The sequence below is a fragment of the Chiloscyllium punctatum genome, chromosome 15, assembly GCF_047496795.1.
Source record: "Chiloscyllium punctatum isolate Juve2018m chromosome 15, sChiPun1.3, whole genome shotgun sequence".
NCBI lineage: Eukaryota > Metazoa > Chordata > Chondrichthyes > Orectolobiformes > Hemiscylliidae > Chiloscyllium > Chiloscyllium punctatum.
In genome coordinates, this window is record NC_092753.1 from 34,944,899 (window position 1) to 34,971,880 (window position 26,982).

Here is a 26,982-nt window from a genome sequence, read left to right on the forward strand (position 1 = left end):
CTCTTCAACAATATTATCATCGAAATAAATAGGGATGGAATAAATTTTTTGAATAGCCAACTCATTTACGACATATTGGACTTCACTGTACAATGGAATGCTTGCTCCCTACTAAGTGTCTTGAGATATTCAGAGTAAGAAATTCCAATATGCTCGAATTCTAAAACTGACATATTTGCAAGAATTGTGGAAGGTCAGTATTTACTCACTACCCACTGCCAATGGCATCCATGTAGTTTTTTTTGAGAGTCAAGCTGAGCAACGGTACAGTGAAATCCATAATTTGCTTGTGGCAGCAATTTAACCCAAAATAGAAGTTGTAGCCTAACTATTGGTCATAACCAAGTTGGCTATTTAAAAGTCTTACTCCCTCTCTATTTATTTAGGTGGTAACATTATTAAAGGGTCATGTGCTATCCAAAAAAAATGGTTATAGTTGTTAGAGACTTGGAGAATTCCAAGGCACCATTGTGGATGTGCCTTTGAGATATGTTCAGCCCAAATATCTTCACCTGCTTCATCATTAATCATAAGGTTCAGTGTGGAGTGTTCAAACTTTCCAAAGAATTAACCTCCATACATAACTTCTATGATAATGAAGCACAAGTCACCCTACAACAGAATTTGGTTATTACTGTGGGCTGTCAAATGGTTCGTAACACTTGTTATAGTGCCAGATAATTAATCGCAGAGAGAAGAAAGCTCAGTTGTTTTCCTTTATGTAGGATATAGTACAGAAAATCTATCACCACTTGAACCTTCTCTCATTCATCCTCATCTAACAAATCAGGATAATATTCAATTCCTTTCTCCTTTGAAGGCTTATCTAGTCTTTTCCTTGAATACATCACTGACACTTTCAAAAACTTTGATCAGTACTAACATCTATGTCCTGGAGGCCACCACTGATCCAAAGCTGAACTGGAGCAGCTGTATCAACACAGTGATCACAAGAAAAGGGTAGAGATTGCATACTCTGCAACGAATGTTTCACCCTTAACTCCTCAAAGTCTAACCACAGTGTCCAAGACTCAAAGCAAGACCATAATGTAATACTCAGCATTCATCAGTATAAGTGCAGCAGTGACAATTCTCAAGAAGCTTGATAGCATCAGGTCAGAACAATGAACTTTATTGGCACTCCCTTCCACTGGAATCAATATCCACTCACTACTTCACTGAAAATATATACCACAGCTACAATCGATCTAGAGGATGCGATGAAGCATGTTCAACATTGTGTCACTACACAGCAACTCATAATACAGAGAAGAACAAGAACAGCAGCATCACGGCAACAATATCACTAACAGGCTCATCTCGATATCCCACATTATTTGACTTTCATTAATGTTCAGTGAATATCCTGGAGGTTCCCAATCTAACAATCTGCTCAGGAGGTACAAGGTGTCCACAGTCTATCAGCCTTAATGTTATTTCCTCCTGGAAGCACAGTGCTGCTGCCAGAGGATATCCCAGGCCATTGTCACAGAACTGTGTCAGCTAGTGGAGCTTGGCTTGTCATTGACAAAGCTTGGCGGTCTTTCTATCCCTGTGGCTGTCCTGTTTCTAGATTTTGTCTGAAGTGCAATGTCCCAGATTTACGAAAGGAGGATCATCATTTGGGCAAAATTCTGGAAGATAACTGCAGATCATAGAACTACACTTTACATCAGTTATTAACTTAAGGGGGAAAAGAAGCAAAAATGGTTATTTGTTGCAGCTTCCAATAAACTATATATTTAGTTTATCATTCTCAAGTCATAAATGAAAACTTAGTACACTTACAAAATGGTTTTTGGTTTCAGTTAACAGGACAAATTAGTGGGAAGTAGTATAATACTTATGTAGCAACATCAAGTGACAATGAAATAACCGAAAAATTCTTTTAAGTTAGAAAATATTAAAGACGTATTGAAAATGTTATAACTGCTAGTAATCAGGCCATTGCACAGATATATTAATGTTAAAAATTAATAAAATATTAAGCACAATTTCTAAATAAATGAAAACCTTTCTCAAGTGTATTTGGTGAACATTTTAAATCCGAAAGACATTATTAGACTGATGGATAAAATGTGACCATTCTTTGAGGATGTGAAAATATTATCTTTGGTGCAAATTATCGTTTGCTCACAAGATCAAAAATGACATCATACTCTTCCTTCTACAAAGCTTACATTCTTGCTTATAGCTTTCTTTCCTTTGACAGAAGAAAATCCAAAGTTCTTTCACAAAGCTATTAATACACAAGTTTTATCTAAGTACATTGAACAGGAAGCATCTAGCTTGATAAAAGCTTTTCTGAGTCTGTAATTACTGTATCATTTCTGAGATAAGAAACTCACACAGACTTATTTTTGTCTTGAGCTAGCAATACTCTTTGAATGACCTTGTCATATTGTTCCATCGATGTATGCTTTTATGATTTTAGATAACTGAAGATACTGCCTATGTTTGACAATCTCCAAGACTGGCTACTGACTCTTCTCCAAGATACAACATGCATTGTTCAGTATGGGACAGACTGTATGTTTTTTGGGGGAGGGGAATAAGGTTTCAGTCATTCCACTGCACCTGCAATCTCTGATTGTACTGGTGCAATATCTTTTGAGCTGCATACATCAGAATAAGGTCAAAAAGTTCCATGCAGAGGTATCCCATGACCTTCCTTATTGGAGGCCTCCATGTCCTACTACATGCTATTGTAAGCTCTTATTTGTGGGTGATGCAACTGATCCAACTGCAGGAGTTATTGTTGCTGGAGCTGCTATACAAAGACACAAAGAAACTGAGGAGGAACAAATGCATCAGCAAGTCCACGACCAGCAGCAACCTCCAGCGGTGGCTGCACTGCTGCCACATGTAGATGTCACAGTAGAAGGTTCGCTCAGGCTGCTCAGGAGGTACAAGGTGTCCACAGTCTATCAGCCTTAATGTTATTTCCTCCTGGAAGCACAGTGCTGCTGCCGGAGGATATCCCAGAACTGTGTCAGCTAGTGGAGCTTGGCTTGTCATCTGCAAAGCTTGGCGGTCTTTCTATCCCTGTGGCTGTCAAGGTGATAGTTGAATTTGTCTTTTTCTTGTGATTGGCTGCTTCTAAACATCTACTCAGAAATCTATGTAGGATCTCTCAATCTCAACCCACAAATGAATCAAGGTGGTTACCAAACCAATTTGCCCATGGTCACACTGCTTCATGATGAAGCAGATTGCATGAGTTGGCACTATGCTTTGTCAACTTAGCTGGCTTCACCTAGGGTGCTATAGATTGTACACAGATTGCATGAGATTGTATACAGATTGCAATAAGAGCACCACAGCATGGGTAGCTAACTCCATCAATGTACAAATCATTTGTGATCATTGTTACCACATTTGTTTCAGAATGCATGGGAGACATGGACTGCCCTCTCTAACTATGGTTGATGATTCAATCACGCAACCCTAAATGTGTCTGTACATAGACACAACGAAGCCCATTCTTCCTTGATGGCCATCACTGGGTAAGAGATAGACCTCTTGAAGAGGAGGTTCCAACATTTGCATCTGTTTGGGGGCCCTTGTAGTGAACCCAGACAGAGGGTGCTGCATATCCCGAGCATTCTATGTGTTGTACAACAAATAGGTAAGGCAGAGAGGAGCTGTGATGGATGCTGAAAAGCTGGGAGAGCAGCATAAGTCTTAAGGGAAAGGGTAATGGAGGAACATAACTTTCACCATGATAGGATGATGCAGTATTGTGCACAATAAGCTACACAGAGGGAGTATTCCCTCACACTTCAGAGTTATGCTTAGTAGATTGGGAATAGGATTTGGGGAGTCAAAAGCTGAGTTACTTGCCAGTATGGTTAGTCCTGTTGAGTTTCTAGTCAATGGTAACTCCAGAATGTTGACAGCGGGACAATGATGGTAATGACACAGAATACCATGAGATGATGGTTACACTCTTGTGTTGGAAATGGTCGCTGCATGGCATTTGAGTGGCACAAATGTTACTGGCTACTTCTCAGTCTTGCTGCATTTGAACATAAACTGCTTCATTATCTAAGGAGCTAGAAATGGTGTTGAGCATTATATTGGAAGGAAGGCTGGAAGTCTTTCCCATAGCAGATGCTCCCACATTCAAAATGACCGTTTCAGACAAGGTTCTTACATATTATGGAAAAGAGTAACATCAGTAGCTGTATTCCTGTAGCAGCAACTAAAATGATAGTCAATTATACAGCAGATAATTTAAAGTGCCAATATTGTGACCAATATAATATGCTAGGTACAATGAAGTGTCACCTGTGCCACATAAGTACCCTCAGGAGGTTTCCTTTTCCTTTTTGCCCTCCAGCTATGACAAAGTTACAGGCCCAAGATCCACAGCTGGGTTTCAGGGAGACTTCCCTATATTGGAAACTGTTGGCCTTGGAGTTTGGGGGACAATCCTGGGGGAATTGGTGGCTACAGGACTCAGACATTGTGCAAGGATCCTGGGCAGATGTAGGCTTCCCACTTCTTGGCTTGAACTTCACAGAATTGTCCCTTGCAGGCAATGTGGAGGTGGGGGACTAAACACCTCCGAGGTGTACGAAGAGACACTTCTGGGAGGGGCCTGAATGTCGTTTCTCTTCCAGCACTGCCAAGTCTCCCTTTGAGGAAAAGGCACCTGGAGTGAGGTCAAGGTCCCTTATTCCTCTATTACCTTGTCGTTGGTGTTGGCTGCCATTGGCTAAAATGATAAGTTGCAATTCTGCAATACTCTGGCAGCCAGTGAGGATTCTGCTTGACCTGGCTCTCCATTGCAGCTACTGACCATTGAGACAACCAAACACTTACATGCTGGAACCAGCACAATTGGCGTTGGTGGATCCATCTAATTTTCAATCCACTGTCCTGAGTATATATGTTCACAAACCTGCCTATTGATCATTTGACTGTACACTTTAATGAAGTTGGACAACATGGGTCCTTTCCTGTCTGGGGTTAAGCAGGTTCCTGCTCTCTTGCAGTCCTCTGACTGCAGGCAACTTAGGGTGCTCTTTTTCAGCCAACTGTGGAGATGGGCCTGTGATGTGCTGTTGACCCTAATCTAGTCAATATACCCAGAGGGGGCAGTATTTGACCTGATGGAGTATGCAGGAGGAAACCTTGCTAAAGCTTCCACAAGAGCTCTGTAGCTCTGTGGGAAACAGGGAATGAGTTATGAAATAGGAGTGGAGACATGTTAAGACTGTATTCATAATGGTCCTAATGGGACAGCAGCACAGAACATTGCATTGAATCTTACGTGGCTGTGGAGAGTTTTAAGGTCGGCATTATTACACGAGTGGGCGTAACTCACTCCTGCTAAGGCAAGGACTCTCTCCTCAGAAGGTGACCAAGACATATGTCAGGCACCCTACCACCCGTTCTGGTGCTCTCTGACCTATAGTAGGCTCTGTACTCTGCAGTGAAACAATGTAAGAACTTAGTGAGATGAATATGGCTGGCACAGCTAGTGGCATTGGTACAGTTTGAGGAAATGTGGTGATGTATACCAAATGACTGAATCAGAAATGAAGAAAGGGTTAGCAGTTTGGATGGAATATGGTGTGGGTGCAACTAAAATGAGGGAATACAATGAGGGCTTCTAACTAAATTTTCTGAACAATGTGTTCAGCAGTTTGACCAATGTACATAGTCAATTGCATACAACAGAGAGTGTGGTGGACCATAACCCACGTTTTTGGGGGTGGAGGGGGAGTTTAGAGGGAGTGCGGAGGCAAAGTTCGAGCAAGCATGAGGTACAATAGAGAAGATGGTTGCATTTACCTAACCCTGCAGAGCACAGAAGGTCATTAACCTTCTTTCTGCACTGCTGGGTCTTTATCTAGATTATGGTCACTGCATTGGCTAAGCTGGCAACCTCTGACCAGGCTAGCAGGGTCTAGTGTCTTGGTCTCCTTTCACAGACCTGAGGAAAGAGGATGGACATGCTCTGCACCACCCTATCCATCAGCTTGCCTGGTTCCCGTCAGCAAAGTGGTGTGCTAATTTTTCTCTGTTCGCTATTTCTGGGGCAATTCTTCACACATTGCAACTGTTGAGGGCTGTTCCTCCCTGCAATGCTTGAACTCATGCATATGTTATGAAGATGTGGGTGTACTTTAAGAGAGTTAAAAGCAGAACTAACGGACATAGCACCAAGTGTTCTCAATAAGGTAACAATGTATGTAACACTTGGTTGAACAACTTGATTAACTCATTGCCTGGAGACAAAAACAAATTCGAATTTGGCCAATCACTTTAAATTATACCCCGAAAAATATCAAACTCCAATCCAGTTTGAATTGATTATATTGACAACCTTAAAAGCCAATGATAATCTGATGCTTTGGGGGTAGAAGACAGAGGAAAAGTTGAGAGGAGAACTGCCAAAACCTAGCATGTAACAGACTGTTTGAGAAAAATATCTCTCTTAAAGTACTTTTTTGATCAGTAGCCTGTGATGCAGAAATTTCTAACGAGGAAAGAAGACACAGGAAGGTCCAAAGACAAGAGCCTACAGCTGCCTGGTTTTGAGATGTGTTGTTTTGTAAATCTTAATTGGGAGTTTTATTGGACTATATTATAGAAGAAAAGGTAAAAGATAGGTAAGAGAAAGAAATTGTAAATAGTATTTAGTTAATTATTGTCTGTTTTACTTTAAGAAATAAAATAGTTAATTTTTACCTTACATAGTTCTTGGACACTTGAATTTACGGCATGGGATAAATCTCTTCTGTGTTAGAGATTTTAAATTAAGCAGGAAAGTTTACTTTGTGTCGCAACACTTAGCTGAGTTTATATGGCACTAACAGTGGGAAACCTGCAGCAGTGAGCACATCCACCATTGATAAGCACAATGGAGCGGTGCCTTGGGACATTTTACAAATATAACGAAGTGAAATAAGTCACTAAAGCTCAGAAAGAAACCTTAACTGAAAGTCCCTGAAACTGACACTCAGTCAGATTCTGGGAAAACTCAGTCCTTCATCTACAGTACATTTGGATTTAGAGAAAAAAGTATATTCTTCAATACTCCCCCAAAACACAGATACAGAATTCAAGGATTTTATGCAATATTATTTGTCTGCCAGCTATTAGTTGCATTATTTTGCAGTATTAGCAAAACTTGCACTCCAGAAAATGTCAGCACTCAACAACACATCCAATTCATGGAAAACTGACACAGTACTCGAGAAAGAATACAGCAATATTTGCTGAAATTTGCTTCCTTTTAAAGGAACCATACTTTAAGAAAGGCAAAATGTAGAAATTCACTGTAATCCTTTACACATGACTAGAACAGTGAGGAACCCTTTCAGTGTGTTTCTCCTTCCCAAGCTAGAAGGGATATTGAGACATTCTCTTGAAAATGAATACAACAATGAAATTAAGAAATATTTGATTAATCATAAACATAGGGGCACCTGACTAAATTTTCTGAATATTGTGTTCAGCAATTTGATTTGATTTGTTTAAGGACCTATATATTTAAAGTTAATGGGATAATAAATGAATTCAGCCAATTTCAGCCCACCATTTTGAAGTATTCTAGGCTATCTTAATAACATTTAATTAATTTACAACAAATTGAACATATAGTGCAATGGATTTTGTTTCAGTGTTAAAAATATTCAATCTAAATAAATTGGGTACCATTCTGCATAAAGGTAATGGGAATATTCATTGGAGGATCAACATGCAAGATCCTAAGTGTGGCAGAAATAAATCAATATTAATCAATCTAACAATACATTAGTCCTCACAATCTTGACCAGTATTTCAATACTAAGAACAAGCATTTTCTTCACCGTACCCTCTATCTCTTTGATTGTTCTCAGGCTCTAGTCGATATGTTGCGACCTGATGATGCACAAGTGCAAACAGGTATGTATCCCATGATTATTCTACCCCATGGATAAAGACCATGAAAAAATATAACATCTATGCAATTCTTACCAGTTAGATGATAATGTTCTTCACTATCTGAGTCTGTAAGAGAGATCAGCTCCTTCAGAAGCAGGGGATATTTCAGAACACGCTGAATAGGCTTGATCAGGTAGGACTCCAACGTTGATGAGTGCTGCTGTTTAGGATTCTGAGCATCAAGAAAGGCCTTAAAAGCTGGATTAACTTTGGCTAAACGAAAATAGTATAAAAAGTAACAAACAGAAATTGTAACAAGCAGAAAACAAAATATGAAACTTATGAATATTATGTTGTTAAAAGCATTCTATTTTTAGAAAGGAAGTGGTGAGTAAAATCTTCAACAACATTCAGGTCTTCTTATGTTAGAATTTTCTTCATTGACTGATTATCTGAATCTTATACTTATTCCTTAAGAACAATTAATATTTCTTATGCTAACCATTACAGCAAGAGGCACAATGCATTCATAACAATGAAAGATACGCAACCTAAACTATGTTCAAAAAGTGTAATACAATTACCTTTAACAAGGACCTTGGGAACCTTTGTATGACTGGCACAGAATGCACTGTATAGCTTGAAGCGATCAGCATAGTACAAAAATGAACCACCCAAGGAGAACAGTACTTTCTGCAAGAATAACACAAAATATAGCACTTTGATTAATACTATATGTGAACTATACAAATTACAAATTGTAAGCCATTCAGCCCCTTGAGCTTGCTCCATCATTTAATAAGATTAGATTAGATTCCCTAGTGTGGAAACAGGCCCTTTGGCCCAACAAGTCCACACTGACCCTCTGAACAGTAATCCACCCAGACCCATTTCCCTCTGACTAATGCACCTAACACAATGGGCAATTTAGCATCGCCAATTCACCTGACCTGCACATCTTTTGATTGTGGGAGGAAACCGGAGCACCCAAAGGAAGCTCACACAGACGCAGGGAGAACGTGCAAACTCCACACAGATAGTCGCCTGAGGCTGGAATTGAACCTGGGTCTCTGGCGCTGAGGCAGCAATGCTAACCACTGAACCACCGTGTGGGTGATTTGATTGCAACCTTAAATCTGCATTTCTGCCTAACCTGATAATCTTTCACCCTCTTACTTATTAATGAGAGTCGATCAAATTCTGGTCTTTAAAATATTCAAGTGCTCTGTTTCCAACACCTTTTCAAGAAAAGAACTCCAAAGACTCAACCCTCTGAGAAAATGTTTTCCTTTGTATTGGTTTTAAATAGGTCACCCCTGCTTTTTAAACAGTGACCTCAAGTTCCAGATTCTTCCAAAGGAACGTCCATCCTCTCCACAGCTGCAGCGGGAACATGTGCCTGTGAACTACTGACATTTTCTTTCAGAACACAGTAAAAAAAAAGTCATCTAAAGAAAGCATGGAGCCACAATGGAGCTTTTCTTCTGGGGGCAAGAGGCACCACTGATGCGCTCAAGACTACTTTACTGCTGCTAATGAGAAAAAGAGGGGGTAGTGGAGAAATGGATAGTTCAAGAGTTATTTCAAGATTGGCAAGCCCTCAAAGCAGAAAAATCACCAGATCTGAATGGAATGCATTCTAGTTTGTTGGGGTAAGTTGCAGCTGCTAACCTCAAGATGGCAGCGCAGATGGAGTAGCAGCGCAGCATTTGGACTTCTGAGCCCAGGGCTTGTCCACTTCCATCTTGCCTTTCTTTTTTTAATTTTACTTTTGCTCTTCTTCTTCATTTGTTTCTCTTCCTTTCAAGGCTTTTGCGGCTTTGGAGGAGCATTGACAGCATCGGAACGACAGCAACAAAGCAGGAATTGAGAAACAAGTTCAGAAAGGCCAGAGGCGGTAGTATTGTATGAAGCTCCTGCGACCAAGAACCAGGTTCAAAGGACCAGCAGCAGCAGATGGACTGAGTTCCAGGAGCCGGCAGTGACAACAAGTGAGCACAGATTTGTGACTTCAGGGATGGAGGCCCACTTACCTTGCAGAGATAAGACTTTAAGATATGGACATTTCCCTTTCTTCTTGGCTCTGTTTCTTGTTTTCTTTTTCATTTTCATTTATTGTATCCAAGATTTTTTTTGGTTTTATATCTAAGATGGTTACTTCTGTAAATTCTGTTTTTTTGCATTTAAGATGGTAGCGGAAAATGGAAACGTTGTACACTTTTCACTGTACTCCTGTATCCCTGCACAGGAGTACATGTGACAATAAAACCTAATTCTAAATTCTAACGTTAGATGGTGAGGAGTACCAGAACAAACTCCAGATATTGAGGGCCATTGCAAAATAAGCAGACTTCTCCTGACAGATAAACAATCATAGACCATAGCAGCAGGATGTTTATGGTTCAGTGAGGTAAAAGGTGGTGTCACCGCATTTTCAAAACTCCTGTAAACTATTTTCCAGTATCCTATGACATGATAAGCGAGAATCATACTTTAATAAGCCATACCACAAAAAAATTTTCAATCTTGGATTAGCTAAAGCTGGACAAAAGGTTGTTCATAGGGCTATTATTTTCATTTATGCAGGCTTACCTGATCATTCCTGAAGGGCTTATGCCTGAAACGTTAATTCTCCTGCTCCTCGGATGCTGCCTGACCTGCTGTGCTTTTCCACCACCACACACTCAACTCTGATCTCCAGCATCGCAGTCCTTACTTTCTCCTGATCATTGCAACCAAGCAGTGCACCATCTCAAGGCAGAGTTGGGCGTTCTGTGCAATAGTTGCTAACTCTAAGGTACAATACAGAGGTCCTTCTACAAATTCTTTTGTTATGAGAGAACTAAACATGGAAATTGCGTACTTTGATGAAAGTTGATAAATATTTTATTAATTGGGGATTTGGATTCTGGAAGTAGGGGTATATGGACTTCTGCCTTTAGGTCCGTGAAAATGACTTTAAGGAAGGTCAGAAATTCATTTTGAACTTTGAGTTCAAAACAGCATTTCCAAGAAAGCACGAGACTTAAGTTAAATGACAAAAAAAAGCTACCTGGACGAGAGAAATGCTCATGTTTACCAAGTTGAGTTTTTGCCTACCAAGGAGACCAAGCGCAGGAGAAAAGATCCATACTAGCAAAAGAGCATTGATAGTTTTGGCAGTCTCCAGCCATTGGCAGAAGAAAAGTTGGAAGCATTTTAGTAGTCTAAGTAGATAGGGCTGGAAAAGCCCTGAGGTTGTCTTAGAGATCAGTCAGAAAGTAGCGTGCTCAAGTCTTGCTGAGAGACAGAGAGAAACACACGTGGTGAACATGCAGAAAATCACTGAAAATAAACTTTTGCAAGCTTGTCAGGTGGGGAAGGAATCTTGAAAGTGAAGACAGGAGCAATACTTCACTGGGATTTAGTGTTTGTAAAGGATATTGCTGGAAAAAAATGTTTGAATGTTTCTATCTTCTACTTATGAGATATTTCCACATCGTCTCATAGAGCTTTGTTTTTCTGTGATGGAATTTTTTTTTAACTCAAAGTACACTGACAGCCTCATACGAATATATTTATTGATAGATCACCAAGGTAGCCAAACTGTAAAAGTATAATTTATAGTCTAAAGCCAAATTTCACTCTGCTACTACCAATAGCTGGGATCACAACAGAGGCTGGGTTAATTTGCTTGTCACAATTCTCATCACTGTATAAAAAATACATAGGAGAACTTTGCAGCTCTACATTTTGACAGGATGCAAAGACTTCAAATAATTCTACTAGGATTGAAATCCCATATCTAACAACCTAGATTTAATTAGATATATGTTGAAGAAGTATTTCTAATTGTAAGGGCAGAACTGGGACTTTACATATGCAATAGTCACTATCCAACAGGGAATTCGGGAGAAAATATTTCATTTAGAGAATCTAAGAAGAGCTACCACTAGGAATAGTTCAGGCAACTGACACTTATGCATGTAAGGGGAAGCATAATAAATACTAGGGCATAATGAATTGATGAGATAGTATAGAAAGGTCGGAGGAGGTAAAGTATGAATGCCATTGTGCAAAAAAGCGTGTTTGGTCTGTTTTTGAACAATGTATTGGATTGTTAGTCCACTGAATTTGCCAATATATTCTAAGGATGATGACATTCTCACAATACTCTGCAACATCAAAGCACTCATGCTAAATGGGAAGTCTTCACTACCTCTGAATCAATTGCAACAATCATGTAAAGCCGACAAGTTCAATCCAGATTTAATACTACCCCTCATGGCTCCTGGGGATGCACCCTTGCCTACGTCGGCAAATCCTGGAGAAGTATGACTTTCAGCAACTGTCCCTGCCATTGCTGCCTGTTCATTCTCGCTTGTGATCTAGGATTCACTACACACACTGGAAATATGAAACCCAGTAATAAATTCACAATCATGTATCCACTTTAAACTGTACATTTTATCGCACTATAATAGCACTTCCTCCTTACTCTCAACCCTTCCGTCAGTAGTCGCTGAGCCCCATAGTGTAGCAAAGCAGAAATGTCATATCGGAAGTTAATTAAACACTAGTTAGCCCCTTTACAGAACACTTTCAAGGAAAAATATTTACAGAAATGGCACCAGAGATGAAAGATTTCAGCAACATCAAGAGAAATTTGGGCTCCTTTCCTTCAAGTAGGGATAGTTAGCAAGATATTTTATAGTAATCTTCAACATTATGAATGATTGTGAAATAAAGAGAAACACTTTCTCGTGACAAAATTGTTGACAATGCAGCACACGCTACCAATTTGGAATGCACTGCCTGAATAGGCAGTCAAAGCAGATTTAATCAGAACTTGCAAAATAGAATTGGATAAGCAATTGAAAGGGAAAAAAAATACTAGGCTATAAGAAAAGTGGGGGGGAGATTTGGACTAATTTTTAGATTCTCAACAGTATGGAAACAGGCCCCTCAGCCCAACAAGCCCACACCGACCCTCTGAGGAGTAACCCACCCAGACCCACCTCCCTCTGTCTAATGCATCTAGCACTATGGGCAATTTAACATGGCCGATTCACCGGACGTGCACACCTTTGGACTGTGGGAGGAAACCCACTCAGACATGGAGAACATGCAAACACCACACAGTCGCCAGAGGCTGGAATCAAACCCGGATCCCTGGTGCTGTGAGGCAGCAGTGCTAACCACTGAGCCACCATGCCACCCAATAATATTCTAAAGAGCCATCACAAGCCAGTGGACAGAATGGCCCTCTGTTGTATTATTTTGTGATTCTATGAAAATATGGTTTCCTGAAAACTTTCAATCTTCATTCGCGTAAAACTAAAAATAATAGCCAGATAGAGACATCAAAAGCAACAAAGTGCACAGTGACGCATCATCCCATAGATTTTCTTGAACTATACAATCAACATGAATGTGATCTCAGTCTTACAAAAATGTATCAGAACACCTACTGTGTTCTCAAAATACTTCAGATGCTGAAGATCTCAACAAGAGACCTTTTGAAGAATTATGGGACTTGGCTCATATCTTAGTTTCTCTCTCCAAAACTGCTGTCAGAGCTGCTGAATTTCTCCAGAATGTTCTGTTTTCATTATATACTGGATTTTGTCTCATTGCTTGTGCTATCGGTATTTCATATGACCTTGCCTTGGTGAAAAATACATGAAAAAAAATCCACAATGATATAATTATTTCTCTTCTTTCTTGTGGGATTTTACTTACTGAACAAAAACTGCAAGGCGATATAATAAAGAAAAACACAGGAGAAAATTGCATACTGTGCAGGGGAAACTGATTATAATCTGTGAACTTTGAAACAATTTTACCTTGAACTGATTGACTGTTTCAAGCTTTTCAAGGTCAGATACCAATCTTACACCATCTTCTAGTGTTTTCAAGAATTCCACTTGGAACTGTACCATTTCTCTCAAGTTTCCGAAAAGCACATCAAGCTGAAAAATAAACAGCAAACCAAAAGATTGATTCACAAAATAATATAATGATTATTTTTTAACCATGCCTGTTTGAAAATATATTTCCTCACCTCATTTTGAGTAAGAAAGACTTCTTTCTGCAGAGGTTTCAAATATTTCTCCAAGAGATAATTCAGATCCTGTGAACCAAACATTAAACTTTAGCAGATTTACAAAAAAAAATTCAGTAAAAATTCTCATATTTAAAAGTAAGCCCAATTTTACACATTGCTGCACTACATTTAACCTCTTCATAAATCCATACCCAGGTTCCAACAAAGCTAAGCCAGAACTACTGCACTTCATTTTTCAAGGTTGTAAATTCAGCAATTAACAGATCAAAGGAAATTCACAACAATTTTCACAATGAGAGTTTCTGCATTATTTCAAACTGATCTTCTTGAAAATATTTTTCAGTGTTCTCTAAAAGTAAAATATACTGGAAATATATAACCAGGCTATGTCTGTGAAGAGAAAAAAGACAGATTCCCATCTGTACCCTTTATTAGAACCTTTTAAAAAAAATGCCTAATAAATCTGTTACATTGGTTTCATTAACATACTTGCATCACAAATACCTGAAATATTACAATGGCAATGCTGCAACACAGAACCATTTTACTTCTAAGAAATTAACTTGTAAAACACTGACATGCTCTCATTATTCTTATAATATTATATGAGCATCATATATAGACACAATCAATATTAAGTTACTGTAAAATGGCTTATGATTGAAAAAGAGATGCTTCATCCTGAAACCAGTAGCTAGGTTCAATCTCTCGACTAAATAAAAAGTCATTTTAGCTGATTTGAAGTACAGCAGTTGCAAAAATATTCAAGCTATTCTCCCACACTGTCAATCCTCCTCTCTTGGAGAGGGTGACACAGATGAGGACATGGTTCAAGAAATAACTGGGTTTCCAGTGATTTGCCAAGTGATTATTCTTCATGTGTCAACCCAGTTGTTATGAACAGTCTAACCCACCATGGAAGTCTTCAGATGAATATTTTGTTCACATATTATCACATATCAACCCACTCAGCATGCTGTGATTACTGGATAACATTCGGGAACAGGACCCCTCAGTACTGCTGCTCTCCCAATCCACAGATAGTAAGGCTAATGAGGGAGTCTTTCTGCTGCTCAACATCTGTCATTTGCTACATTTAAGGTCTAACGGTCAACATTCTGTATGGGGACACAGAATAAGATAGGCTTACGTTTCAATCAATTGTCTAACGCTCATGTAAATACAATAATTCAAAACAGTACAATAAACCAAGTGTCATGAAATGACATTTTTTAAAAAAATAAATAGATTCCTGTCACTCCTGTATCTACCACAAATACTCATGTATAGGTCAAGTTTTGAAGGCTGAAATTAGGGTGTTGACTTATACTCGAGGTATTGTTTTTGAGAGGCTGAAATTCTTGCTCTAGTTCGAAATACCATATTATTATTATTAGAAGCCGATTTGATTGCAGAACTAATCCCACCTGAAGAAGAATGCTAAATAGTTACTGAATCCTAACCTTCTACAGTCCACCTTCCTGCCAGGTCTGAGTCAGGAAAACAAACTTATCTCAATTTGCTACATTCTCTGATATGGTACATGGAGTTCCAACCTCTCTGTGACGGTCGGGTGGGCAGATTCCTTGCCCATAGCCCGCAGCTCTGATTGGCTAGTGGCCTGCCCATCATGCAGGTGGGTGCTCTGATTAGTGGGCAGTGATTTCATTGGAGATGGGTGACTGCACTGCCTCCCTGCTGTGCAGCTGTATGGAGCTGTGCTGGTGAAAGGACTAGAGGTTTGTAATCTTGTGCTGAATTGGGGGGAGGAGAAGAAGAGGGCGGGAGATTAGCTACAGGGGGAGTGGGAGGGGGAGGCCCCATTACACAGCAGTTCACTCAACAAACTGCTCGAATTAAAGAAATGAAACCTACACTGCACACTCACACTATTATTCTAAAGACAGCACTAATTGTTAATTAACAGAATAATTACACCAACACCGATTAATACAAAATTGGATTTTAAAAAAAGGAACAATTTATCCCGTAAAATCTTCTACATGAGTGGATTTAATGTTATTCCTCATATTGTTTTGGAACTGAACAAAGTAGTATAATGAAATGTAAAAGATATACCGGTATGTAGTTAATAAATCTCACTTTTATTCAGACATAATGGCACAATTAAAATGATTATTTTAACGATATTAACTTTTGGATGTACAATGAACAAAGTGCAATAACTATCGATAGACTGAGTACTGGTATGAATGAATCAATCAAAACGCGCTGAAGTAAACCAAAGTGTGATAAGGTAGAATTATGAATGAATGGAGATGCGATATACTGGTAGAAAACAAAGAGCGATGAGTAGAGTTATTGGTATGAATGAATGAATGCGATTTCGTTTAAGTGGGTTAACGGGAACATTGACTTATTTTCTTCATTAAGCAGATATTTTCTGAAAAATCTATGAAATTTCAGCAAAATAAGTTAATGGGAACATGCAGTTTCATCTGCAAGAGGTTTATAATGTGATATAGTAGAGTCGACTTATACACAAGATGTGTGGAAAATACAAGATTTTTTGGCCAGAAATAAGGGATCGGCTTATACATGAGATCAACCTATACACAACTATATATGGTAGTATTTTTACCTTCACATATGTCTGTTCTGTTTCCACGAGTTCACAAATGACCTTACGTAATTTATCAGCATCAGTGAGTTGCCGAGATGGCACTTGGTAGGGTAAAGAATCTGAAGGCTGTGATGACATGTTCGGTGGACTTAATTCATGCAGACCACGACAAAATGCTGTTACTTGCTCTGTGCTCTATTAAGGAAAACAAGGAATGAAAGTTTACTTTTAAGATATGTTTTGTTTCAAAAAAGCAAGTTTAAACTTCCAGTGAATCAGATATTATGACATACAGTGCACTATATTTGCATATACCATTTTAAACCGTTCCCAGAATTCAGCAATGCTCAGGGACTATACCTTCCATTACATTCTTTGGCCTGAAACAGCATGTTAACAACTCAGCATAATTTAAGTCTCAAATTATTTTGGAATAATCCAATAAATCTTTAGAAAATCTGCAAAGTAAGGGAAAGAACAAAATTTGAGTTATTAAACCAAGATTACCCATATATCGAACGCCCATTATGGATATAATCAGTCTAAATCCTTTAGTTAACTTAAGCCAAAACAATTTGATATAAACAGCATAAGAGGACCAAATTGTGATTTATGGAATGGTTGTCGACTCCTTGAAAATGTTGCACAGAATGCCATAATAGTGAGTGCCTTGAGCAATCTCCAAAGGGTAAGATAATCATGTCGTCAACTAATATGTCCTTCCTGTTTGATGCCAATATCAGCATTTTGGCGCTCAGAGGAGGGGGATGTGGAGTGGTAAGGTTCTCAAATAGAAGCAGTATCTCTTCGAGCAATTCTCCGATGTAAACTGAAGCCAGGAACAATGGGCTCGACATCCATGTTAGGACTGCATTGGCAGCGGCTGTGAAATTGACTGTGGTAGGAACTTGCGCAAGCTTGGTTCAATGACGCACTGCGTTCAGACAGAGCAGACCACATTTCATAATCAGGTGCCAGAGCAGACAAGCACGTTTCACTCTATGCATCATGTTTAAATTCTGAAAGGATGTATCTCAGCCAGGTGAACATCTTCAACATTCAGCTGCAACCATTAACGCCGAATCATGCAGGTCAATACCTGGTATCTTAGCAACAGTTTTGATGTCTTCATTCTGTGGCAATCTCCTGTGCCATCTGCATTTGTATCATTAGGCTACTGGGCAATGAGTTATCTAATGACTATTTTACGCATACATGCTGCTGCATAAAATGTAATAGGAGGTGGTTACTAGGATGCTAAAACAATGCCTCCTGGACTGCTTTGGATGAGCCCTGCAACACTTTACATACCAACAACCATGTAAACAACAATTTACAACCAGAGATGTGTAAATGTTGAACATTTACACATCTCTGGAGTAGGTTAGACATGAACTTGGGTCTCCTAGCTCAAAGGTATGGCCACAACCACTGCACCACAAGAGTCCTCCAGGCTGCTAGTCACAGCACAACACTGTCAGCAGGAAAAAAAGATGAGTGGAATCTCTTTTGGGGTAGAAGGGACCTATATCAGGAGGACAGATTACACCTGAATTGGAAAGGGACTATTACACTGGCGGAGAGATTTGCTCGAGCTGCTTGGGAAGATTTAAATCAGTTTGGGGGTGGGGTGATGGAGTTGGGGTGGACAGCAGGGAGACAGTGAGAAAATGGATCAGTTTGAGACTGGTACAGTTGGGAAAAAGAGCGAGTCAAACACTCAGGGCAGGCAGGAACAAAGCAGGGAATGAGATAGGACTGATAAATTAAACTGCATTTATTTTAATGCAAGAGGCCTAATAGGTAAGGCATATGAATTCAGGGCATGTTTGGGAATATGGAACTGGGATATCACAGCAATTACAGAGACGTGGCTCAGGGATGGACAGGACTGGCAGCTTTATGGTCTTATGGTCTTAATGTTCCAGGGTATAAGTGCTATAGGAAGGATAGAATGGAGGACAAGAACAGGATGGGGAGTGGTGTTTTTGATGAGGGATAACATTATGACTGTACTTAGGGAGGACAATCCTGGAGATATGTCTAGGGAAGTTATTTGGGTAGAACTGAGAAATAAGAAAGGGATGATCACCTAATTTAGATTGTACTATAGACTTCCAAATAGACAGCAGAAAATTGAGAAGTAAATTTGTAAGGAGATTTTGGTTTTCTGGAAGAATAATAAGTGGTAATGGTAGGGGATTTTAAACTTCCAAACATTCCACTATTTAAGAAAGGTAGTAAGGAAAAGCCAGGGAACTGTAGACCGTGAACCTGACATTAGTGGTGGGCAAGTTGTTGGAGGGAATCCTGAGGGACAGGACTTGCATGTATTTGGAAAGACAAGGACACTTTACATGGCTTTGTGGGTAGAAAATCATGTCTCACCAACTTAATTGAGTTTGTTGAAGAAGTAATGAAGAGGGTTGATGAGGTCAGACCGGTGGACACGATCTATATGGACTTTAGTAAGTTCAACAAGTTTCCGCATTGTAGACTAGTTAGCAAGGTTAGATCACATGACATACAGAGGGAACTAGCCATTTGGATGCAGAACTGGTTCACAAGCAGGAGACAGAGGGTGTTGGTGGAGGGTTGCTTTTCAGACTGGAGGCCTGCGACCAGTGGTGTGCCACAAGGACCGGTACTGGTTCCACTGCTTTATGTAATTTATATAAATGCTTTAAATGTGAACATAGTAAGTTTGCAGGTGAAGTGGACAGTGAAGAAGGTTATCTCAGAGTATAACGAGATCTTGGTCAGATGGGCCAACGGGCTGAGGAGTGGCAGATAGAGTCATAGAGATATACAGCATGGAAACAGACCCTTCGGTTCAACCCGTCCATGCCGACCAGATATCCCAACCCAATCTAGTTCCACCTGCCAGTGCCCAGCCCTTATCCCTCCAAACCCTTCCTATTCATATACCCATCCAAATGCCTCTTAAATGTTGCAATAATTAAACCATCATCTCTGGGTGCGGGGCCTGAACCACCAACCTTTCGGTTAACAGCTGACGGAGTTTAATTTAGATAATTGTGTGGTGCTGCTTTTTGTAAAGACAAATCAAGGCAGGAATTTAACACTTAATGGTAAGGTCCTAGGAGTGTTTCTGAACAAAAAGGCCTTGGAGTGCAGGATCATAGTTCCTTGAAAGTGGAGTCACAGGTAGACAGGACAGTGAAGGCAGTGGTTGGTAAGCTTGCCATTAATGGTCAATACGTTGAGTATTGGAGTTGGGAGGTGATGTTGCAGACATAACCTGTACAGGACATTGGTTAGGCCACTTTTGGAGTACTCCACACAATGCTGGTCTCCCCACCACAGGAAGGATGTTGTGAAATTTGAAATGGTTCAGACAAGATTTACAAGGATGTTACCAAGGTTAGAGAGTTTGAGCTATACAGTAAGGCTGAACAGGCTGGGGCTATTTCCCCTAGAGTGTCAGAGGCTGAGGGGTGACCTTACAGAAGTATATAAAACCATGAGGGGTAGATAGAGTGAATAGGCAAGGTCTTTTCCCCAGGATAAAAGAATCCAAAATTAGGAGGCAACATTGTCACACAGAGGGTTGTGCTTGTATGGAATGAGCTGCAAGGGGATGCGGTGTAGGTTGGTACAATTACACCATTTAAAAGGCATCCGGATGGGAATATGAATAGGAAGAGTTTAGAGGGATATGGACCAAATGCTGGCAAATGGGACTAGATTAATTTAGGATAGCTGGTCAGCATGGACAAGTTGGACTGAAAGGTCTGCTTACATGCCGTCCAGCTCTATGACTCTATGATGAGGTAGAAGAGACAGACCAGAGCCTCTTCTCCATCTGAAAATCCTGAACTCTGCCCCTGTGTAACACTATTCTTTCCTCTTTGGTAGATCAGAGTCAGTTGTAAAATGATATGAACCACTTGGTCCAACTGCAATGCAACTCCACCTTAAGAGGTCCAGGATAATTTTAAATAATGCAGGTTCACTTTAACCAGAAATCAACTCTCGTGATTTTGGATCCCTTGCTGAGGCAGGGAACCAACTGCTCAAAAACATAATTGGAGATGGATTCACACTGCAATCATATGAACTATCTGGCAACAAAAGTTTTGGAAGACATGGTTGCAAGTTAATCTCTCTGCTCCTTTTCAAGAATTGCAACACAAGTATTTAAAACACGAACATTGTAAAGGAGAGCACTTTCACAGTAATTTCTGAAATATATATCATAGCATCAAAAGAACATCAGTGACTGCTGTTTTCTGCATTCCCCCCACCACTTTGAACTTACCCACTTGGTTAAGTCGTGTTTTGTGCTTGAACGTTGCTCTAAAGATCTGTGCGACAGTTGCACTCCACAGGAACTCAATCAATTAAGCTAAATACAAGGTCTTCAGGGAATTTAAAATTGAAAATGCCTAGTTTCCACTTGACGCTGTGAATTCTAAAAGAAACACTTCCTGCATTGTTACAGTAAAAATGATTTTCTGAAAAAGGCGTTTCTTGGAGGAGGAAGAGGAAACAATTTACGTTCAAGAGACTCCAGGCCATGTTGTCATTCTTTTATCAAACATTTATCAAATTCAAATATTTTTTGTATACTTTCTGTGATAATGTTCTTGAACATTCATTCGGAGCACTTGTCCTTGGCCAATTATAAGAATGTTTTATTTGCGCATTTGAACTTGCCATAGGTCTATGACTGAAAGGTTAACCTACTTTTCTGTAATACAACAACCAGCACTGAATAAAACAAAATATAATTGATCTTAGTAAGACAGGGACCTTGAAATTAGATTATGGAATAAAACGATATAATTATTTCTCATAATTTCTCTAGCACAATTTTACTGAAGAAACTATCCCTTTTTAAAATGGATTAGTGTAACCTTGGAAACAGTAAATCTTTCATCCATTTCACATCCTTTCTTTCACTGTGTTACAGTTAAAATGTGAAATTCAGCAAAAGAAGATTTTCAGAAACAAAGCTCGGCTTAAGATAGCATTGACCTGCCAAGGAGCACTGAGCTCTTTTGAGGGGTCTTGAAGTGCAATAATAATTAGTATTGTGTCAGCTACTTTTCATTTTGTATTTCCTTTCAGGAGGTTGTGAACTCTGTGAAAGAGGTTTATTAGATTGATTTTGTGACATTAGCAAATATAATTTAACTGCTTGCCTCATAACAGAAAATTCAACATTAAATAATGATGAAAATTGCTTGCATGTTGCTTTTATTTATATCCGCAACCTACTTCTACTATGTGGCCTGAATGAAAAAGCAATATCAGATACTTCTAACCTAATTTCAGGAGACTGGAATGCGAGTGGTGGAGGATTGTTGGGTTGAAGGAGCATATAGGGGTCAGCAGCACGTGAAGGTGAGGGCAAGAGAGCAGCTTATCAGTGCGAGAGAAAAATGCTGGAAAACAATCCAAATGTAAAATCTAAACTTGCATGTTTCCAGCTGAATGTGCCAACAAGACAGAGCTGTCCAAACCCCTACTCTCCTTTTCATAAGTATTAATTAATCGACACTATTACATGGAAAGTATTATCAAAGCAAAATTCAAGGTTTCATAAAGAAAAAGTCATATTTCAGATCAGTAGTAAAGAAAATATCAACTCTTCAAGCTTGCATGTGTCTCATGCCAACTTCATTTGATTTCATCAGTTGAATATAAATTATGAGGCATATCCCAATCTTGAGCACATATTTTCTATGTGGCATTAAAAGTGGCAAGGAAATAAGATTTGCCAATGGAAAAAGTAAACTTACATCTTATCAACTTGGAAAAACAACGGGAAAATTACTGGTATCTCATTAAAAGGGTGGACGCAAAGGAAATAATTCCAGTAATTATATTATCAAATTATAATGACAACTACTCCAGCTGAGATAAATCACTGGTTCAAAGGCCTTCTTTCATCCTTTTCTACATCCTGTTCAAATGGAGAGCTTTCTAAAAAAAAATTACTTGAATATGCTTGAAGGATAACTAATTAAAACATTAAAAATTGAAATAAACTTTGCTCCCATGAAGATCCAAGTTAGATAATTTATTAAACAGAACTGAGTTAACGTTCATCCAACATCTTAATTCTCTTGCAGGACACAAACAATTTCAATACCCCAAATTCCAAATCATGATTCAATTGGTCAAAATAATATTGCTTCTAAAAGACAAAGGAGACTCATGTACAGTAGCTCATTCTCTGGTCAATTATGTCCTTACATCCTTATTTCAGCACATTAAAGTATAAATGGCTAAAAATGTCAAGGCTGTTTGGAGGTACTACTGGTGTGCAAATTTGTATATAATTTATATTAATCAATATTTAAATTTGCTCTATCATAAAACATGCCCAAGATATATTTCTTTAAGTTACAGTATCTACAGATCCTAAGAATTCCAAACTTTTCAAATGATCCAGCGTTTTTCTGAAGTTTTCAACTCAATAACCCTAATGCAAATAGTAGACCAAAGTCTATTTCAGATGTTAGAACCAGCTCTAGTACTGGAGTATTAGCATCAAGAAATCTACAGATAAAATATCAACTCTTCAAGCTTGCATGTGCCTCATGCCAACTTCATTTGATTTCATCAGTTGAATATAAATTAGAGGCACATCCCAATCTTGAGCACATATTTTCGACTGATGATTCAGTCCATTGCTGAGGGAATGCAGAACTACAGGTGGTCTCATTCCACATGAATAAAGACACTAAACTTAGATTTCTTCTTCCTATTCCAGTACTCCAAAAAAACATTCAAGATCTGTTGCCACGACTTTAAACAAAACATGACATTCCTTAGTGTCTATGCCCACATTCTTCCTTCAATTAATACCATCAAAGAAAATAAAATTGGCCGTTCATTCATCTCAGTGTTGTTTGTGGAATCTTGTTATGCACCAAACATTTCCCATACAATACTATTCACTTTATGCCAAGTAATTTGTTACACATTAATTGCTTTCAAATATTTCTGAGAGACATGTGCAAAACCCAGAAACTAGATTACGCAATGATAGAATGATGGATTTGTGGATTCTTCAACACTCTATGGAAAGGGAGAGGATGTCCAAATACATGATGTGGAGAAAAATAAGACAGGGAGAGAAAGGAATCAATAAAAGGCTGACAGGCATCCTCATAAGAATGGGATATGATGCTCAACACATCGATTGCCAGTTATAGAGTCATAGAGATGTACAGCATGGAAACAGACCTTTCGCTCCAACTTACCCATGCCGACCAGATATCCCAACCCAATCTAGTCCCATCTGCCAGCACGCGACCCATATCCCTCCAGACCCTTCCTATTTATATACCCATCCAAATGCTGCTTAAATGTTGCAATTGTACCAGCCTCCACCACATCCTCTGGCAGCTCATTCCATACTCGTACCACCCTCTGCATGACAAAGTTGCCCCTTAGGTCTCTTTTATATCTTTCCCCTCTCACCCTAAACCTATGCCCTCTAGTTCTGGACTCCCTGACCCCAGGGAAAAGACTTTGTCTATTTATTCTAACCATGCCCCTCATAATTTTGTAAACCTCTATAAGGTCACCCCTCAGCCTCCAACGCTCCAGGGAAAACAGCCCCAGCCTGTTCAGCCTCTCCCTACAGCTCAAATCCTCCAACCATGGCAACATCCATGTAAACCTTTTCTGAACCCTTTCAAGTTTCACAACATCTTTCCGATAGGAAGGAGACCAGAATTGCACGCAATATTCCAACAGTGGCCTAACCAATGTCCTGTACAGCCGCAACATGACCTCCCAACACATGTACTCAATACTCTGACCAATAAAGGAAAGCATACCAAACGCCTTCTTCACTATACTATCTACCTGCGACTCCACCCTCAAGGAGCTGTGAACCTGCACTCCAAGGTCTCTTTGTTCAGCAACACTCCCTAGGACCTCACCATTAAGTGTACAAGTCCTGCTAACATTTGCTTTTCCAAAATGCAGCACCTCGCATTTATCTGAATTAAACTCCATCTGCCACTTCTCAGCCCATTGGCCCATCTGGTCCAGATCCTGTTGTAATCTGAGGTAACCCTCTTCGCTATCTACTACACCTCCAATTTTGGTGTCATCTGCAAACTTACTAACTGTATCGCTTATGCTCGCACCCAAATCATTTATGTAAATGACAAAAAGTAGAGGGCCCAGCACCGATCCTTGCGGTACTCCACTGGTCACAGGCCTCCCGTCTGAAAAACAACCCTCCACCACCACCCTCTGTCTTCTACCTTTGAGCCAGTTCTGTATCCAAATGGCTCGTTCTCCCTGTATTCCATGAAATCTAACATTGCTAATCAGTCTCCCATGGGGAACCTTGTCGAACGCCTTACTGAAGTCCATATAGCTCACATCTACTGCTCTGTCCTCCTCAGTATTCTTGGTTACTTCTTCAAAAAATTCAATCAAGTTTGTGAGACATGATTTCCCACGCACAAAGCCATGTTGACCATCTCGAATCAGTCCTTGCCTTTCCAAATACATATTAATCCTGTCTGTCAGGATTCCCTCCAACAACTTGCCCACCACCGAGGTTAGGCTCACCGGTCTATAGTTCCCTGGCTTGTCTTTACCACCCTTCTTAAACAGTGGCGCCACGTTTGCCAACCTTCAGTCTTCCGGCACCTCACCTGCAACTATCGATGATACAAATATTTCAGCAAGAGGTGCAGCAATCACTCCTCTAGCTTCCCACAGCATTCTCGGGTACACCTGATCAGGTCCTGGGGGATTTATCCACCTTTAACCGTTTCAAGGCATCCAGCACCTCCTCCTCTGTAATCTGGACATTTGCAAGATGTCACCATCTATTTTCTTACAGTCTATATCTCCCATATCCTTTTCCACAGCAAATACTGATGCAAAATATTCATTTAGTATCTCCCCCATTTTCTGCGGCTCCACACAAAGGCCACCTTGCTGATCTCTGATGGGCCTTATTCTCTCCCTCGTTACCTTTTGTCCTTAATATATTTGTAGAAACCCTTTGGATTCTCCTTAATTCTATTTGCCAAAGCTATCTCATGTCCCCCGTTTTGCCCTCCTGATTTCCATCTTAAGTATACTCCTACATCCTTTATACTCTAAGGGTTCACTTGATCTATCCTGTCCATACCTGACTATGCTTCCTGCATTTTCTTAACCAAACCCTCAACTTCTTTAGTCATCCAGCATTCCCTTTCCCTATCAGCCTTCCCTGACAGGAATATACTTTCTCTTGTTATCTCATTTCTGAAGGTTTCCCATTTTCCAGCTGTCCCTTTACCTGCGAAAATCTGCCTCCAATCAGCTTTCGAAAGTTCTTGCCTAATACTGTCAAAACTGGCCTTTCTCTAATTTAGAACTTCAAATTTTAGACCTGGTCTATCCTTTTCCATCACTCTTTGAAAACGAATAGAATTATGGTCACTGGCCCCAAAGTGCTCCCCCACTGACACCTCAGTCACCTTCCTTGCCTTATTTCCCAAGAGTAGGTCAAGTTTTGCACCTTCTCTAGTAGGTACATCTACATACTGAATCAGAAAAATGTCTTTTACAGACTTAAGAAATTCCTCTCCATCTAAACTTTTAACACTATGGCAGTCCCAGTCAATGTTCGGAAAGTTAAAATCCCCTACCATAACTACCCTATTATTCTTACAGATAGCTGAGATGTCCTATCAAGTTTGTTTCTCAATTTCCTTCTGACTATTGGAGGTCTATAATACAATCCCAATAAGGTGATCATCCCTTTCTTATTTCTCAGTTCCACCCAAATAACTTCCCTGGATGTATTTCTGGGAATATCTTCCCTCAGCACAGCTGTAATGCTATCAAAAATGCCACTCCCCCTCCTCTCTTGCCTCCCTTTCTATCCTTCCAGTAGTATTTGTATCCTGGAACATTAAGCTGCCAGTCCTGCCCATCCCTGAGCCATGTTTCCGTAATCGCTATGATATTCCAGTTCCATGTTCCTAACCATGCCCTGTTAGGCCCCTTGCATTGAAATAAATGCAGTTTAATTTATTAGGCCTACCTTGTCCCTGCCTGTTTGACTCACTTCTGCTCTCAGCTGTACCCGTCTCAGATCGATCTCTTTCCTCTATCTCCCTGGGTCCCACCAACCCCCGCCTTACTAGTTTAAATCCTCCCAAGCAGTTCTAGCAAATCTCCCTGCCAGTATATTCGTCCCCTTCCAATTTAGGTGCAATCCGTCCTTCTTGTACAGGTCACTTCTACCCCAAAAGAGATTCCAATGATCCAAAAATGTGAATCCTTCTCCCATACACCAGCTCCTCAGCCATGCATTCATCTGCTCTATCCTCCTATTCCTGCCCTCATTAGCTTGTAGCACTAGGAGTAACCCAGATATTATTACCCTTGAGGACCTCTTTTTTAAATTTCTGCCTAACTCTGTACTTTCCCTTCAGAATCTCAACCTTTTCCCTTCAAATGTCAATGGTTCCAA

The 26,982-nt window shown here is 39.8% G+C and overlaps 1 protein-coding gene across 6 annotated transcripts in view; it reads right to left on the bottom strand.

Moving 5' to 3' along the window:
• The window catches only part of LOC140486192 (rho guanine nucleotide exchange factor TIAM1-like), a 334,442-nt gene that overhangs the window by 24,440 nt on the left and 283,020 nt on the right, over positions 1–26,982 (bottom strand). For all 6 annotated transcript variants that reach the window (XM_072584976.1, XM_072584973.1, XM_072584974.1 and 3 more), the window contains 5 exons: positions 16,530–16,706; positions 13,925–13,993; positions 13,707–13,832; positions 8,466–8,574; positions 7,975–8,154 (listed from right to left, as the gene is read on the bottom strand). In XM_072584976.1, coding sequence (XP_072441077.1) covers positions 7,975–8,154; positions 8,466–8,574; positions 13,707–13,832; positions 13,925–13,993; positions 16,530–16,706 — 661 coding nt within the window. The remainder of the gene's footprint in view (positions 1–7,974; positions 8,155–8,465; positions 8,575–13,706; positions 13,833–13,924; positions 13,994–16,529; positions 16,707–26,982) is intronic.